The sequence below is a fragment of the Schistocerca piceifrons genome, chromosome 2 (assembly GCF_021461385.2).
Source record: "Schistocerca piceifrons isolate TAMUIC-IGC-003096 chromosome 2, iqSchPice1.1, whole genome shotgun sequence".
NCBI lineage: Eukaryota > Metazoa > Arthropoda > Insecta > Orthoptera > Acrididae > Schistocerca > Schistocerca piceifrons.
In genome coordinates, this window is record NC_060139.1 from 661,611,758 (window position 1) to 661,628,076 (window position 16,319).

The 16,319-nt window shown below is 42.2% G+C and overlaps 1 protein-coding gene across 1 annotated transcript in view; it reads left to right on the plus strand.

Moving 5' to 3' along the window:
* Positions 1 to 16,319, plus strand: part of LOC124776227 (glutamate receptor ionotropic, kainate 2-like) — a 276,490-nt gene that overhangs the window by 56,238 nt on the left and 203,933 nt on the right. Inside the window, exon 2 of the mRNA XM_047251084.1 lies at positions 5,758 to 5,898. Within this exon, the coding sequence (XP_047107040.1) occupies positions 5,784 to 5,898 (115 nt within the window). The 5' untranslated portion in view covers positions 5,758 to 5,783. The remainder of the gene's footprint in view (positions 1 to 5,757; positions 5,899 to 16,319) is intronic.

Consider the following 16,319-nt stretch of genomic DNA (forward strand, 5'->3'; position numbering starts at 1 on the left):
TGATGACTGTTTCGTTTTTAACTCATCAGATAAACTATCATCCAATACATCAACAATTTCTGATTTCTGCTTTACTACAGGGGTTTCTATTATTGAATCATTGCCCCTTTTCACACTACTTTCAGGAGACAATACTTCATATTTTACTTTAACATTACTATTTTCGTACATATTTACACTTCAATCGTTGTCTGGATTTACAGTTCCCTCAACAGACATAGGTTCTGATTTAAGTTTAAACTCAGTTTCTTCTGGCAGTTCCATTTCCGACAGTCTTTTAGTGCAGGTTAGTAAAATTTTTAACAGCTTTTCACTTAACGTAGTTCCTTCTGCACAACGTATGGCGTTGCCGGCCCGGCGTACCAGGATTACTGATGCGACGCAGCGCGTCACGGCACTCCGATGGCTGTTGTGTGTTTGCGTGGCTCGCAACTGCAGGCGCGGCTCCGCCTGACGACTGCGATGAGGCGAAACTGGCTTCTCGCGATGCCGGCAGCGCCGCTATACTCAGTGCCACCTCCGTCAATCCAGATACGTCGTTAATCCAATTGCGTCGTCCACGTGCACACGTAACACTTTCACTGATCTATTACTCAGTTGCGTGTCGCATTTCATTCCCGAATTCGAATATTTAAAAGTCACTTTCACTTCTATTCAGTTTTTTCTTTCCCGGCCGATGCACCATTTGTGGGGCGGCGGGTGGAATTATGTTGTTGTTGTATAAATGTTTGAATGTTGAAACACTTCACGGCCGATTAACCATATGAGGGGCGGCGGGTGGAATTAATTGTTATATAAATGTTCCTATTATTTATGCTGCTGTTTGCCATTCTCAACACTGGCTCTCTAACTACAATATTGGCAACCAGAAAGTGATTAGCAAAACGTGAAGCCTGTAATTAGAATTCCTAGTGCCCACTTCATCTGAGAAATACACTTATAGCTACAGCTTATAGCTCTGAGGAATTAGGAGATTGTCTGGGATTTATAATCAAAAACGATCGTGAAAAAAAAACTCTCTCTATATTCTGAAAGTCACAGATGAAAAAAAAAGAATCCACACAATCTAACTAACAGAGCAGTTCAGAGTCTAATGCGCTGATGCCACTATAACTGTCCAAATTAAATATTTAAATGAATGCTCGCCATAATTTGATGATAATGTTCATCAAACGCCACACTAAATAATGGTAGAATGTCTGTCCCGCGGCGGCACGTGAAAATAGGACATACGCAAACTGAAGATATATCATTAAAGTCATCCCAGAATTAACACTTCTCTCGAAAATGATCTCATGGTTACGCGTATCCCGAGTAACTTAATACGGCATCCGAGGCTGTTTGTAGCAATGATATCGACGCGACGCGACTCCCGACACAGATGGCGTGCTATTCAGCGTCTGGAGATAACTGGGGCCTTGCTTCCTCGCACAGCGTTCTTATATATAAAGCCGCGGTGCGGACGGCTAAGGGAACGCCTGATCAAATCGGCTCTCCCGACTAGCCGCTGGGCTAGTAACGCACCACTTTAAGTTACCGAATAAATCATAGCTTCTTTTGCTGATGGCCGATGAAGCTCTCAATTTAAATGTGCATTCAGCATACAGGTAAGTAATCATAAAAGTTTGACGTGGCTAAGTTAAATATTTTGGGCGAGAGAATTAATTTAATTACACTGCACACAGTAGACGAGCTCTGAACTTGCTCTTTGGAGATACGCCATCGCTATAGTTTTATAGTTATTCAAACGAAACTTATCACATCTTTATGGTTATAGCGGATCTCCATTTTACTTAAATATAGACATCCTAGCCTTATTTATTAGCCTACTTAATCTATCTTGCTTCCCTAATTTTTAACACAAAAACCAGAAAATCATGAATTTCAACTACAATCTTAATTTGTGAGATCCAAAGTACTGTTTCTATTAAATTATTATGAAAAAGGAATCTAAATATAAATTTTTAAATCTCTAGCTCTTTTCTGTTGCGCCAATGATTTTTACAGAAAACGTCCAAATTTCGAAAATGGTTAAAGTTATTGAACTGATATTCAACACATGTTGATTTAGTATTACTCCTGACATGCTAGAAACATTTTAGGTTATTTATTTGATTTTTAAAGTATTGCGCAACCTTTATGACATCAGAGCTAGTTACAGCGGACTGGCTGGCACACAATGGAAAGACTGATGTGAATTTACTACGGCGTGAGTAGGCTGCTTCCCTACACTACGGTAGTTTTGCAGTTCTACCTGGAGCTAGTAAACATCATCGCTTGTTTCGAAGCATCGCGAAAATCAACAGCTGTATTACGACACGTTTTATCGAATTTGAACAGCCAGTCTTAATACAATAGAGCCTCAACTTTTCAGAGAATGGGTACCTGTAGACCAATAAATAAACAATAAATAAAAGTACTAGTGGTGCACATGTAGCTGTAAATGGCCAACAAGAAATATTTTTAAGTCTCAACGTTGCGTGTCGTAAGTCAGTCAGTCATGTACTACAAGATGAAAGTAAAATTGCGTTCTGAGTACAGTCCAGCACAGCACAGCTTTCTGTGTCACTAGTTATGAACGGACCAATATCATATATTAAATCGAACAACTCGCATGTCAATACGAGGGTAATTTGAGGGCTCTGCAGTGTCAGAATAGGTTCCTCCAACCTTTTATCCAGCGCTACAGTCAACACTTCGGCGATAGTTTCACCCTTCAAGAGAATAATTCAGGAGCACACTGCACCCACCTACCCACCCAACGAACAACTTCCTACAAGATAGAACATTGCAGTGCTTCTGTTGTTCATAAATACGATGCAGTGCAATACGATGCAAATACATGCATGCATGTCCGAAGGAACAGGCACCGCGGAAACTCCAGCCGTTATGAAATGTATTCGCAGCTGCGAATATGGACACCTATCAACTGTATAATGGAACGACGACCATGAAAATTTGTGCCGGACCTGGACTTGAACCCAGATTTACCGCTTATCGCCTGCGGTCGCCTCAGCATTAGGCTTTCCGAGCACGCCTGACGGCACGTGGTTGACAACATACGGAAGTTTGGATCTGGCCGTGAGGCTTGCTCGGATAGTCTAATTGTAATGTGACAGCGTTCGTTAAGTGGAAAATGCAGGTTCGAGTCCCAGTACAGAACAAATTTTCATGGTCGCCATTCCATTACACAGCCGATGTTTGTCTGTATTCGCAGCTGCGACTAAATTTCATGTATTCCTAGAAGCGGTTGGAATTAAACGAATGGAATTGCCTGCCGTTTCTTCTGACATGTCACAGTAAAGGCGGGCTTTCATATAGTATATGGTGAAAGGAAGTGGCCCTCAACCACGTACCCTCCGACTCAAAGTTGCAATATTAAAAGTTGCGGCTGGTTTCGATGTCTAGGGGCTGGGATACGTAGGTTCCGCATTACAGGCCAAATACTGCTGACTCTACAGTATACAATATGAATACATATATGAATCGAATGGTCGAAGGTTCCTATCACTCGGCAATAGCGAACTGATATAGAAATTTATAAATGAAAGACTACCAATTAAATAAAATTTACAGGCTCTATCTTAACGACTTTAAATTATGAGTACGATAGTAAAATTACTTTTGAGAATGCGGCATATTTCTGCAAAACACTTATTGGTGTCGATGGTGCAGCAATTAAATAAAATATAAGTTGAATAACAGGGAAACAATAGATTCCTACTCCACGTAATTACTTATGAACAACAACATAGCTCGCGAGATATTCACTTCCAAAGGCGTATTTCGTCTTCACTGCAGAAGCCACGGAAATTTCACAAGCACATAAGTCGGCACTCCGAAGTATCTTTATCTCTCGCGATCATGCGCAAACTGCTCCACTCCAAGTCTTTCCGCCGACTGTGCGTCCGTCCGCTGTACTTTCCGCGTACCGTCCCGTGTCCTGTGCGACTCTCCAGAACTATCCTGTCCTCTCTCGAAACGATGCTCTTCTCCCACTTCCATCCAGTCTCCCCATTCACGAGCGTTGTGATTGGCTACAGTGCCCCCGCCATATCTTCAAGCGAATGCACATTCACAAACATAATGAAACACTTTCTAAATACTGGATTTGCATTTAAATAACTTGAAATTAAATAAATATTCCTACGGCTGGACCATAAACACGCTGAAGCAAAAGGTAAGCTAGGAGCCTAATGTCTCTGTGCTTTCTAAAACACAGTAAATATTTAACCAATTTCTTCATAAATAGTATATATCGGACATAAACAAAGAAATAGATGAATAAATATATTTATAAGCATGATGCTACCGTTTTATCGTGTAACTGTGGAGTACTTATGGCCTGACGCGATCGAGAGAAATCGGCCAATTTAACCTCAAATAATTCATGTACTATTCAAGTTACATGCATGTAATTCATACCAATTTAGGTTTACACAAATAGCTTTCTAAAGACACGGCGATCGACAAAATCGGATGAAGCGTTTCTAGTTTGTAAATTCGTTGCTGGGTTTTACTTGTACAATTTACCGTCAGATACTAAACTTTAAACTAATACAGGTATTGAAAATCTGATTACACCATCAGAATCATCGTGCAAATAATAGTAATGTACATGTTTCTTTTTGAGGTATCATGATTCATGTGGCTACTATTAATTTCTATACGAACTATGAAATGTCTGCCATTAATGTTTCATGAAGTCCGCCATCTTTGGCACTCCCGCCATATACATCTCCTTCATCGACACAAAGCACCGTCCTCGTCACAGTGGATTTAGCGGCCACGTCGTATTTTATGTAATTCCTTCCCCTAGAGCTACAATATCTCCCAGTGACTCACTCTAGTACTCTGCGTATAACGTATTGCAAGAAAGAAGAAGATTGCCGGCCGGTGTGGCCGAGCGGTAGTATTTTCTACGAGACGGATTTGGATGCAGACGGGATTAAAAATTAAATGATATGAAAAAGGATATGGGATGAGTCTTAGGAACGGTAAAGGGAAGGGGTGCACGTTGTACGAGGCCGGTTGCATTGCATTCATGCAGAGAAAGGATATTTTTCAGCATTTGGAATGGAAGAATTGGCGTATGTTGCAGTTAGCAGAATGCCTTCGGAATGAATTCACGCCTGGGAGAGGGAGACAGTTTAAATTACTGAAGGAAAGGACATGGAGAGTGTGGAGATATTAGGAAGGTAGGACGGTAGGAGATCAGGCTTCTCAAGAACAGAGGAAGCAATGGGGTGTTGGCATTCGATTTTGCTGGAAGCGTACGACCGTGAAGGTGCTGTATCTTTATAGGCCGGTACAGGATGCTGCTAGGGGAGGGTAAACGAATGCTTAAAGTTAATTGGAGATCAGAACATTCGAGGATTTCGGACGTCTGCTGAAACTTGGAAGGGGCAGAGATCCAAGCAATATTTGCTAGGGATGTGACTTGTAGGCGTGAACGATAGTCGAGGTATTTATGTCTCATGTTTTGCTGGTTAGTAGTTTCAATACGAGTAGTTTCAATAGTCTGTTGCGGAGTTTCTTTTGGACGATTAATGGACGAGGTTACAAGTTAGCATTTGACCTATGCTAGTTCAAGATACTGCAGTGTAACTTTCATGGCTATAAACTCAGCATCAGGATTAAAGCTATTAAGAATATCAAGCATTGTCCAACACGACGTTAGGTACGTGTTCGTACGTAATTGTCTAAACCCTGTATGCATCGTGACGCACTGTATAGTGGTGGCGATGTACTTGACAGGTGGTGGCGTTACCGCAGGCGCCGACATGGCGGGTGGCCTGAGGCATAGGCTGAGGCTGCTACCGTGGTTGGTGGTGGTGGCGGCCAGCTGCCTCCTGGGCGCGCACGCCAGCAACAACCCGACCTACAGTGTCCGCATCGGTGAGTACCGCCATCGGCTGCTGCTCCTTCTCGTCTCATTTAAGGCTGTGTGAAGAGTATGATCACCTACATCTGCCTTCCTCAGTACCGAAATTTATGGATGTGCAAGGTACAAATCTACGTACGAACGTCACAAATTAGGATCCCGGCGACTGACAGAAATCGATTCATATGAATTCCGGAATGTTTTCTTCACAGAAAGATAAGTTGGACTATACGGTCGAGCAACATTAATGTCATCACTGCCGATGTTCGACGTCAACGTGTAATAACCACTCACAGACGGCAGGCAGCAGCACTAGCAGTGAAGGGTATATAAAGCGTGTTGAGGGAACAAGGAAAACAGTACAGTCGTTATCGTAATGCGAATTCAGAGTTTTTCATCTGACCTGCGAAAGGACATGATGATTTGCTTTCGGGCCAAGAGTGACAGCGTTTCTGAAACGACGAAGTCTGTAAACTCTCCGCGCGTCGCTGTGGTTAAAATGGCAAACTGGCGCTATTCAAAACGGGCGCCGAGGTAACTATCGTGCACCACGGGTCATAAAAGACAGGTGTGAACGACGGTTGCGGAGTTTTTTGCAGGTGAACAGAGGTGAAAATGTCGGCCAACTGACTGTGAAAATGAACTAAGAGTCTACCGGCAGTGTCTGCTTAACGACCATTCAGCGAAAGTTGCTGCGTATAGGCTTCTGAAGCAACCACCTGGTTCACGCACCCACGCTGACTGCTACTCATCGGCGACGAAAACTGTAATTTGCACGCCAGTACCGCAAGTATACGTCCACTGAAAGGCGACTGGTGGCCTTTTCAGATGAATCACGTTTTATGATCCATCGGACTGACAGCAAATACCCTGCAACGATCGTCAGAAGGGTCCAGGCCAGGGCAATGGTGTGGGGAATGTTTGCGTGGCATTCCTTGGGTCATCTCGTCATTATAGGCACACTGGCTCAACACAAGTATGCGTCTATCCTTGGGGACCACATCCACCCCTGCATGTAGTTTGGCATGATGAAATCTACCAGCAGGACAATGCAACGTGTCACACAGCTCGCAGTGTACATTCGTGGTTCGAAGAGCACCGGGATGGGTTTAACGTACTCTCCTGCCCACCAAACTCCCCGGATTTACACAGAATCGAGACTCTGTAGGACATCTCGAACGGGCTTTCTCAACCGAGAAACTTGGTGCAGCTATCCCCGGTATTGGAGTCAGCGTGGTTCGACATCCCCCTCGGTACCTTGGAAAGCCTCGTTGATTCTCCTCCTGCACATCTCACAGCGGCCAGCGCTGCGAAAGGTGGATACTCAGGCTTTTGACAGGTGGTGACATTATTGTGACTGGACAGTGTGGTACTCCTTCACTGATAACCTCGAAGTCGAAGGGATATTGAAATGTAACCTTCCATTCTCTCAAGCAGAGATGGCCATGAAACGATTAGTAAGGACACTGGATTCCTATTTGAGAGAAGCGATATTTATTTCTTACCGAGGGAGGTGGTGATGTGGTTAACGCAGTGGATCGGAAGGAGTGATAATCAACTCACCGTCCAGCCACCCAGATCAAGATTCTCGTGGGTTTCCAAAACCAATTAAACTTAACGTCAGCATGGTTCGTTTGCAAAAGGCTCTCCCAGTTTCTTTTCGCATCCTTGTCCTATGTAAGTCTGTGTTTCTTATTTAATGCTCTAATTATACGATTGGGGATTTTCTCTGTTAATGTGTAATTTAAATCCTTACGTTCGAATTCCGCAACAAGACTTGCTGCCATCTTCAGCTGACTACTGATGATTGATTCGAACTTGATAACTAAAGACAGTGGCTTTCGTCTCAGCAAGGCTAGGGACACGACGCTCGGCAAACTGAGGGAGGAGCGTGGAGGCAGGACATGAACCCAAAGGCAGGAAAGCTGCAACTGAGCCGTCAGAGCCCGCCAGCCACCTTACCCCGCCGCGGGCCCGTACCGGAACGGAAGGGGTGGAGAAAGGGGGGGGGGGTGCAGGGTACCCGTATAAAGGCATGCACCGACGGACAAATCAATCATCAGTAGTCATGTGAAGATTGCAGTAAACCTTGTTGCCGAAAATTCGTGCCGTATCAGCGACTGTACCCGGCTTAACAGAATGACTTCACTGTTAACGGGCGTTACATCTTCATTTTTCTTTCTTGCCTTAGTGAGGCTTATTGGACGAAATGGGATGAAAAATAGGAGGCAAATGAAAATATACGTGTGTACAGACGGCTGACACTTCGCTCCTCTGTTGTCATAGATATTGGCAACAGTGTTTGTCCATAATGTACTGTCAAGGACTACCAGGGACTAAAACGCACGCCGATTTCTAATTTTTGCTGCTTTGGAAGAAACATAGGTTAATTCATTCCCAGCAACCGTCTCTCTCTGCTGCAGCTACTGAGAGCCGGCCGGTGTGGCCATGCGGTTCTAGTCGCTACAGTCTGGAACCGCGAGGCCGCTACGGTCGCAGGTTCGAATCCTGCCTCGGGCATGGACGTGTGTGATGTCCTTAGGCTAGTTAGGTTTAAGTAGTTCTAAGTTCTAGGGGACTGATGACCACAGAAGTTAAGTCCCATAGTGCTCAGAGCCAAGCTACTGAGAAGATGTTTGCGAAGCAACAGCACGATTTTCAGGTCCACTAGAAAACGACTTGGACGTAAGTTAATGTCTATTAGCAACTCGAGCGGCCTTTCATTAATTGTATATACATTTGCGGAATAACAGCACTCTACGAACATGAAGAAACTAACAATACGTTTCTAGTATGCTCACAAATAAGTACACTAGTCTACAGATCAATGGACCACCGTTCTCTTAACAAGTGAGTCTCAGTTCAATTAGTAAAGAGAGTACATACCTGTTTCTTTTTGGTGCGAAGCTCATTTGTAAGGGGACTACACACAGGGTCCGAATGATGCAGAGACCAATCCCCTTATCATCCATTAAACATCTGTGCGGGCATACTTTCTCATATTTCTTTTGATGGACAAACAGGCCATATTATTCGACGTAAAACTGTAGATTTTCATCCATTAGAAGTGACATCTTTGTTTTTCTGTTCTTTCTAGGTTTGAGGCCTTGTTTGAATGTTCTATTTCTTTATATTCCCCCAGATTCTCATATTTTTCCAATCTTTTAACGTTTCGTATTTTGAATACAACTCTTGTGTTTTGTTGTTCTTTCTCTCCATCTATTGTGTTTCTCATAAGTAGATCTGTTTTGCAGAGACTCCATGTAAGTGTTCAATTGCTTCTTCTGTTTGTGTATTGTTGCTGAGTATTGCTAGGTCATCTGCAAATGTCGGGTATTTTATGGTTGTTTTATTCACACTTGTTCTTCCTAACAGAATCAGTTTAACTTTTCTTCCCATTGTTTCATAATTTTGTTCAAGGCCATTTTGGATAAAAGAGGGAGAGCTCACTCCTTGTCTGTTCGCTATGTGCACATCGGTGGTTCTGGGGCTTCTCCAATAACTTTTATTATGTGGTGTCTGTGAGTGTCTGTTTTATGTGTGCCCTAGTTTTTCTATCTGTTCCATTCTTGTATTGTGTGAAAGAGAGTCTGCCTGTCTACGGTCATAAAGTCAACAAATGTGACTACAGTCACACCTTCAGGTGTTTCCGCATTTTCCAAATATTTTCAATGCCTGATTTTTCCTTTCTGGGGCCTGCTCGATATTCACTTATCTGTATGTCAGTTTGTGGTTCTAGTCTGCTGAGTAATCCCTTGGAATTTTGTAAGTGACCGGTAACTATGAGACATATCTGTAATTATTAGGCTCTGTCTTGTTGCCCTTTCTGTACAATGGGTGCATCGAATGGGTGCATAGACGCTCATTACTGTCCATGTGGGATTTTTCTGTAATCCATACTTAAGTGACAATTTTTATGTGATATTTTGCTCTTTGAGTTTCCAGATCTCCAAAATATGCTACCTTCTCCTGGGGCTTTGTTGTTTTTTTAATCTCCCCTACCTCTGTGACAGCGGGCAGCTTCGAATCTGGATTTGTGAAGTTTATTTTATTTTATTTTTTTTAGACTTTTCAAAGTTGAAGAGTTTATCAAAGTATTGAGAATTTTGCAACTTACATCAGTATTTGTGTCTAGAGATCTATTTGTTCTTTTAAAACAGATTATTGGGGGCTTATAATCCTTTATGATGCTTAAAATTCTTATCTGTCTCGTAGCGCGTCACTGTATAAAATACTTCAGTTGTAAACTGTAAAATCGACGTTTCGATCGTGTTACCAAGTCTTGCCCTCTAGGAAGGCTGTTGTAATACGGTCGAAACGTCGGTTTTGTAGCTTATAATAAAAATATTTCATACAATGGCGCGGTTGTTGTTGTTGTTGTTGTGGTGCTCTTCAGTCCTGAGACTGGTTTGATACAGCTCTCCATGCTACCCTATCATCTGCAAGCTTCTTCATCTCCCAGTACCTACTGCAACGTACATCCTTCTGAATCTGCTTAGTGTATTCATCTCTTGGTCTCCTTCTACGATTTTTACGCTCCACGCTGCCCTCCAATGCTAAATTTGTGATCCCTTGATGCCGCAGAACATGTCCTACCGACCGGTCCCTTCTTCTCGTCAAGTTGTGCCACAAACTCCTCTTCTCCCCAATTCTATTCAATATCTCCTCATTAGTTATGTGATCTACCCATCTAATCTTCAGCATTCTTCTATAGCACCACATTTCGAAAGCTACTATTCCCTTCTTGTCCAAACTATTTATCGTCCATGTTTCACTTCCATACATGGCTACACTCCGTACAAATACTTTCAGAAACGACTTCCTGACACTTAAATCTATACTCGATTTAACAAATTTCTCTTCTTCAGAAACTCTTTCCTTGCCATTGCCAGTCTACATTTTATATCCTCTCTACTTCGACCATCATCAGCTATTTTGCTCCCCAAAGAGCAAAACTCATTTACTACTTTAAACGTCTCATTTCCTAATCTAATTCCCGCAGCATCAGCCTATTTAATTCGGCTACATTCCATTATCCTCGTTTTGCTTTTGTTGATGTTCATCTTATATCCTCCTTTCAAAACACTGTCCATTCCGTTCAACTGCTCTTCCGTGTCCTTTGCTGTCTCTGACAGAATTACAATGTCATCGGCGAACCTCAAAGTTTTTATTTCTTCTCCATGGATTTTAATACCTACTCCGAATTTTTCTTTTGTTTCCTTTACTGCTTGCACAATATACAGATTGAATAACATTGGGGAGAGGCTACAACCCTGTCTCACTCCCTTCCCTTTCATGCCCCTCGACTCTTATAACTGCCATCTGGTTTCTGTACAAATTGTAAATAGCCTTTCGCTCCCTGTATTTTACCCCTGCCACCTTCAGAATTTGAAAGAGAGCATTCCAGTTAACGTTGTCAAAAGCTTTCTCTAAGTCTACAAATGCTAGAAACGTAGGTTTGCCTTTTCTTAATCTTTCTTCTAAGATAAGTCGTAAGGTTAGTATTGCCTCACGTGTTCCAATATTTCTACGGAATCCAAACTGATCTTCCCCGAGGCCGGCTTTTCCATTCGTCTGTAAAGAATTCGTGTTAGTATTTTGCAGCTGTGACTTATTAAACTGATAGTTCCGTAATTTTCACATCTGTCAACACATGACGCGGTACAACACCCAAAAGAATTTGAATGAGCACAACACCGGCTGCGGAAGCCTACTCAGTTATGTCTACAACCTTTTATATTTTCCATGAATATTCAGTAGAAATTTCTCAAGCTATTTCTCTTAAGTCTTTCCAGATTTATGTAGTCTACTCTTCTAATACCTTTCTAGTACTGCTTTTGAACTTTGTGAATATCCTGCCATTTTTCTGTTTTTCTGTTACTGCTAAATTTCCTCCATGCCTGAATTCTTCGTTCAATGGCCTGATCACAAGTTGCGTTCCACCGCATATATTTGCGTTTCCTGCAAGAAGATCAAAGACTTGCAGCAGCCGCACTAATTTGTGAACAGACGCCGAGCACTAACCACTGGATGCCAGAGCTAACACTAACAGGTTAAATTTATGTTAGTGTTTAGTCTCCCTTGGCTACTTCATTTCCCCTTCACCACCGATATGTATCTGCCACCTTTGGGAAACTCCCGATCGGGTATCTAACAACAGTCTCTTCTCGTACAGGAGGTCTCCCGCAGCACGATTCATCAGCAACGTTTCCAGATCTTTGCGATTTATTGACAAGTAGCAGCTGTTTGCTCTTGCTGGTGCAGGCTTGTTAAATTTCCGAGAGAAGTCCTGTTATATCTACAGATATATAAACCGGACAGTTGCGGGCTAACGACTTTTATCGTAAGCATTCTTCTTGATTATCCTGATAAAAAAGAATAATCTCACATTATCACAAAAATGATTTATAGTTATTTATTAGGTAAGTGCATCCACTATTACTTTGAAATCGATGAAGACTTTATGATAATCGTCATCATCATCATCATCATCATCATCATTTAAGACTGATTATGCCTTTCAGCGTTCAGTCTGGAGCATAGTCCCCCTTATAAAATTCCTCCATGATCCCCTATTCAGTGCTAACATTGGTGCCTCTTCTGATGTTAAGCCTATTACTTCAAAATCATTCTTAACCGAATCCAAGTACCTTCTCCTTGGTCTACCCCGACTTCTCCTACCCTCTACTGCTGAACACATGAGTCTCTTGGGTAACCTTGCTTCTCCCATGCGTGTAACACGAACCCACCATCTACGCCTGTTCACCCTGACTGCTACATCTATAGAGTTCATTCCCAGTTTTTCTCTGATTTCCTCATTGTGGACATCCTCCTGCCATTGTTCCCATCTACTAGTACCTGCAATCATCCTAGCTACTATCCTACTTTCATATCCGTAACCTCAAACTTATTGATAGGGTAACCTGAATCCACCTAGCTTTCGCTCCCACACAACAAAGTTGGTCGAAAGATTGAACGGTGCACATTTAACTTACTCTTGGAACTGACTTCCTTCTTACAGAAGAGAGTACATCGTAGCTGAGCGCTCACTGCATTAGCTTTGCTACACCTCGCTTCCAGTTCTTTCACTATGTTGCCATCCTGTGAGAATATGCATCCTAAGTACTTGAAACTGTCCACCTGTTCTAACTTTGTTCCTCCTATTTGGCACTCAATCCGTTTATATTTCTTTCCCACTGACATTATTTTCGTTTTGGAGATGCTAATCTTCATACCATAGTCCTTACATTTCTGATCTAGCTCAGAAATATTACTCTGCAAACTTTCAATCGAATCTGCCATCACAACTAAGTCATCCGCATATGCAAGACTGCTTATTTTGTGTTCACATATCTTAATCTCACCCAGCCAGTCTATTGTTTTCAACATATGATCCATAAATAATATGAACAACAGTGGAGACAGGTTGCAGCCTTGTCTTGCCCCTGAAACTACTCTGAACCATGAACTCAGTTTACCGTCAACTCTAACTGCTGCCTGACTATCTATGTAAAGACCTTTAATTGCTTGCAAATGTTTGCCTCCTATTCCATAATCTCGTAGAACAGACAATAACTTCCTCCTAGGAACCCGGTCATATGCCTTTTCTAGATCTATAAAGCATAGATACAATTCCCTGTTCCACTCGTAACACTTCTCCATTATTTGCCGTAAGCTAAAGATCTGGTCCTGACAACCTCTAAGAGGCCTAAACCCACACTGATTTTCATCCAATTTGTCCTCAACTAATACTCGCACTTTCCTTTCAACAATACCTGAGAAGATTTTACCCACAACACTGATTAAAGAAATACCTCTGTAGTTGTTACAATCTTTTCTGTTTCCATGTTTAAAGCTTGGTGTGATTACTGCTTTCGTCCAGTCTGATGGAACATGTCCCGACTCCCACGCCATTTCAATTATCCTGTGTAGCCATTGAAGACCTGACATTCCACTATGTTTGATGAGTTCCGACTTAATTTCATCCACCCCAGCCGCTTTATTGCACTGCAATCTATTGACCATTTTCTCCACTTCCTCAAAAGTGATCCTATTTCCATCATCATTCCTATCCCGTTGTACATCGAAATCTGAAACATTACTGATCGTATTTTCACCCACATTGAGCAACTCTTCAAAATATTCCCTCCATCTGCCCAAGGCATCCATAGGATTCACCAGCAGTTTTCCTGACCTGTCCAAAATACTTGTCATTTCCTTCTTACCTCCCTTTCGAAGACTGCTAATTACACTCCAGAATGGTTTTCCAGCAGCTTGACACAAAGTCTCCAACCTGTTTCTAAAGTCTTCCCAAGATTTCATCTTGGATGCTGCAATTATCTGTTTGGCTTTGTTTCTTTCTTCAACATAACTTTCTCTGTCTACCTGAGTTCTAATATGTAGCCATATTTGGTACGCCTTTTTTTCCCTTTTACAGGCTGCCTTGACTGTGTCATTCCACCAAGCTGTTTGCTTCATTCTACCTTTATACACTACTGTTCCAAGACATTCTTTAGCCACTTCTAGCACTGTGTCTCTGAACCTAGTCCATTCCTTTTCCAATGACTGTAATTGACTACACTCAATTAACTGGTACCTTTCTGAGATCACTGTTATGTACTTGGGCCTGATTTCCTTATCCTGAAGTTTCTCCACTCTTATCCTCCTACATATGGACCTGACCTCCTGCACTTTCGGCCTCACAACACCAATTTCACTGCAGATTAAATAGTGATCAGTGTCATCAAAGAATCCCCTGAATACACGTGTGTCTCTCACAGCCTTCCTGAATTTCTGATCTGTTATTTTATAGTCAATGACAGATCTGGTTCCCCTGCCTTCCCAAGTATACCGGTGAATGTCCTTATCTTTAAAAAAAGGAGTTTGTATTTACTAAGCCGATACTGGCACAGAAATCCAAGAGTTGTTTCCCGTTCCTGTTGGCCTCCATTGTTGTTGTTGTTGTGGTCTTCAGTCCTGAGACTGGTTTGATGCAGCTCTCCATGCTACTCTATCCTGTGCAAGCTTCTTCATCTCCCAGTACTTACTGCAACCTACATCCTTCTGAATCTACTTAGTGTATTCATCTCTTGGTCTCCCTCTACGATCTGTACCCTCCACGCTGCCCTCCAATACTAAATGGGTGATCCCTTGATGCCTCAGAACATGTCCTACCGACCGATCCCTTCTTATAGTCAAGTTGTGCCACAAACTTCTCTTCTCCCCAATCCTATTCAATACTTCCTCATTAGTTATGTGATCTACCCATCTAATCTTCAGCATTCTTCTGTAGCACCACATTTCGAAAGCTTCTATTCTCTTCTTGTCCAAACTATTTATCGTCCATGTTTCACTTCCATACATGGCTACACTACATACAAATACTTTCAGAAATGACTTCCTGACAATTAAATCTATACTCGATTTAACAAATTTCTCTTCTTCAAAAACGCTTTCCTTGCCATTGCCAGTCTACATTTTATATCCTCTCTACTTCGACCATTATCAGTTATTTTGCTCACCAAATAGCAAAACTCCTTTACTACTTTAAGTGTCTCATTTCCTAATCTAATTCCCTCAGCATCACCCGACTTAATTCGACTACATTCCATTATCCTCGTTTTGCTTTTGTTGATGTTCATCTTCTATCCTCCTTTCAAGACGCTATCCATTCCATTCAACTGCTCTTCCAAGTCCTTTGCTGTCTCTGACAGAATTACAATGTCATCGGCGAACCTCAAAGTTTTTATTTCTTCTCCACGGATTTTAATACGTACTCCGAATTTTTCTTTTGTTTCCTTTACTGCTTGCACAATATACAGATTGAATAACATCGGGGAGAGGCTACAACCCTGTCTTACTCCCTTCCCAACAACTGCTTCCCTTTCATGTCCCTCGACTCTTATAACTGCCATCTGGTTTCTGTACAAATTGTAAATAGTCTTTCGCTCCCTGTATTTTACTTCTGCCACCATTAGAATTTGAAAGAGAGTATTCCAGTCAACATTGTCAAAAGCTTTCTCTAAGTCTACAAATACTAGAAACGTAGGTTTGCCTTTCTTTGTCCGCAGCTCGTGGTCGTGCGGTAGCGTTCCCGCGCCCGGGTTCCCGGGTTCGATTCCCGGCGGGGTCAGGGATTTTCTCTGCCTCGTGATGACTGGGTATTGTGTAATGTCCTTCGGCTAATTAGGTTTATGTAGTTCTAAGTTCTAGGGGGCTGATGACCATAGGTGTTAAGTCCCATAGTGCTCAGAGCCATTTGAACCATTTTTGCCTTTCCTTAATCTTTCTTCTAAGATAAGTCGTAAGGTCAGTATTGCCTCACGTGTTCCAATATTTCTACGGAATCCAAACTGATCTTCCCCGAGGTCGGCTTCTACTAGTTTTTCCATTCGTCTGTAGAGAATTTGTGTTAGTATTTTGCAGCTGTGGCTTA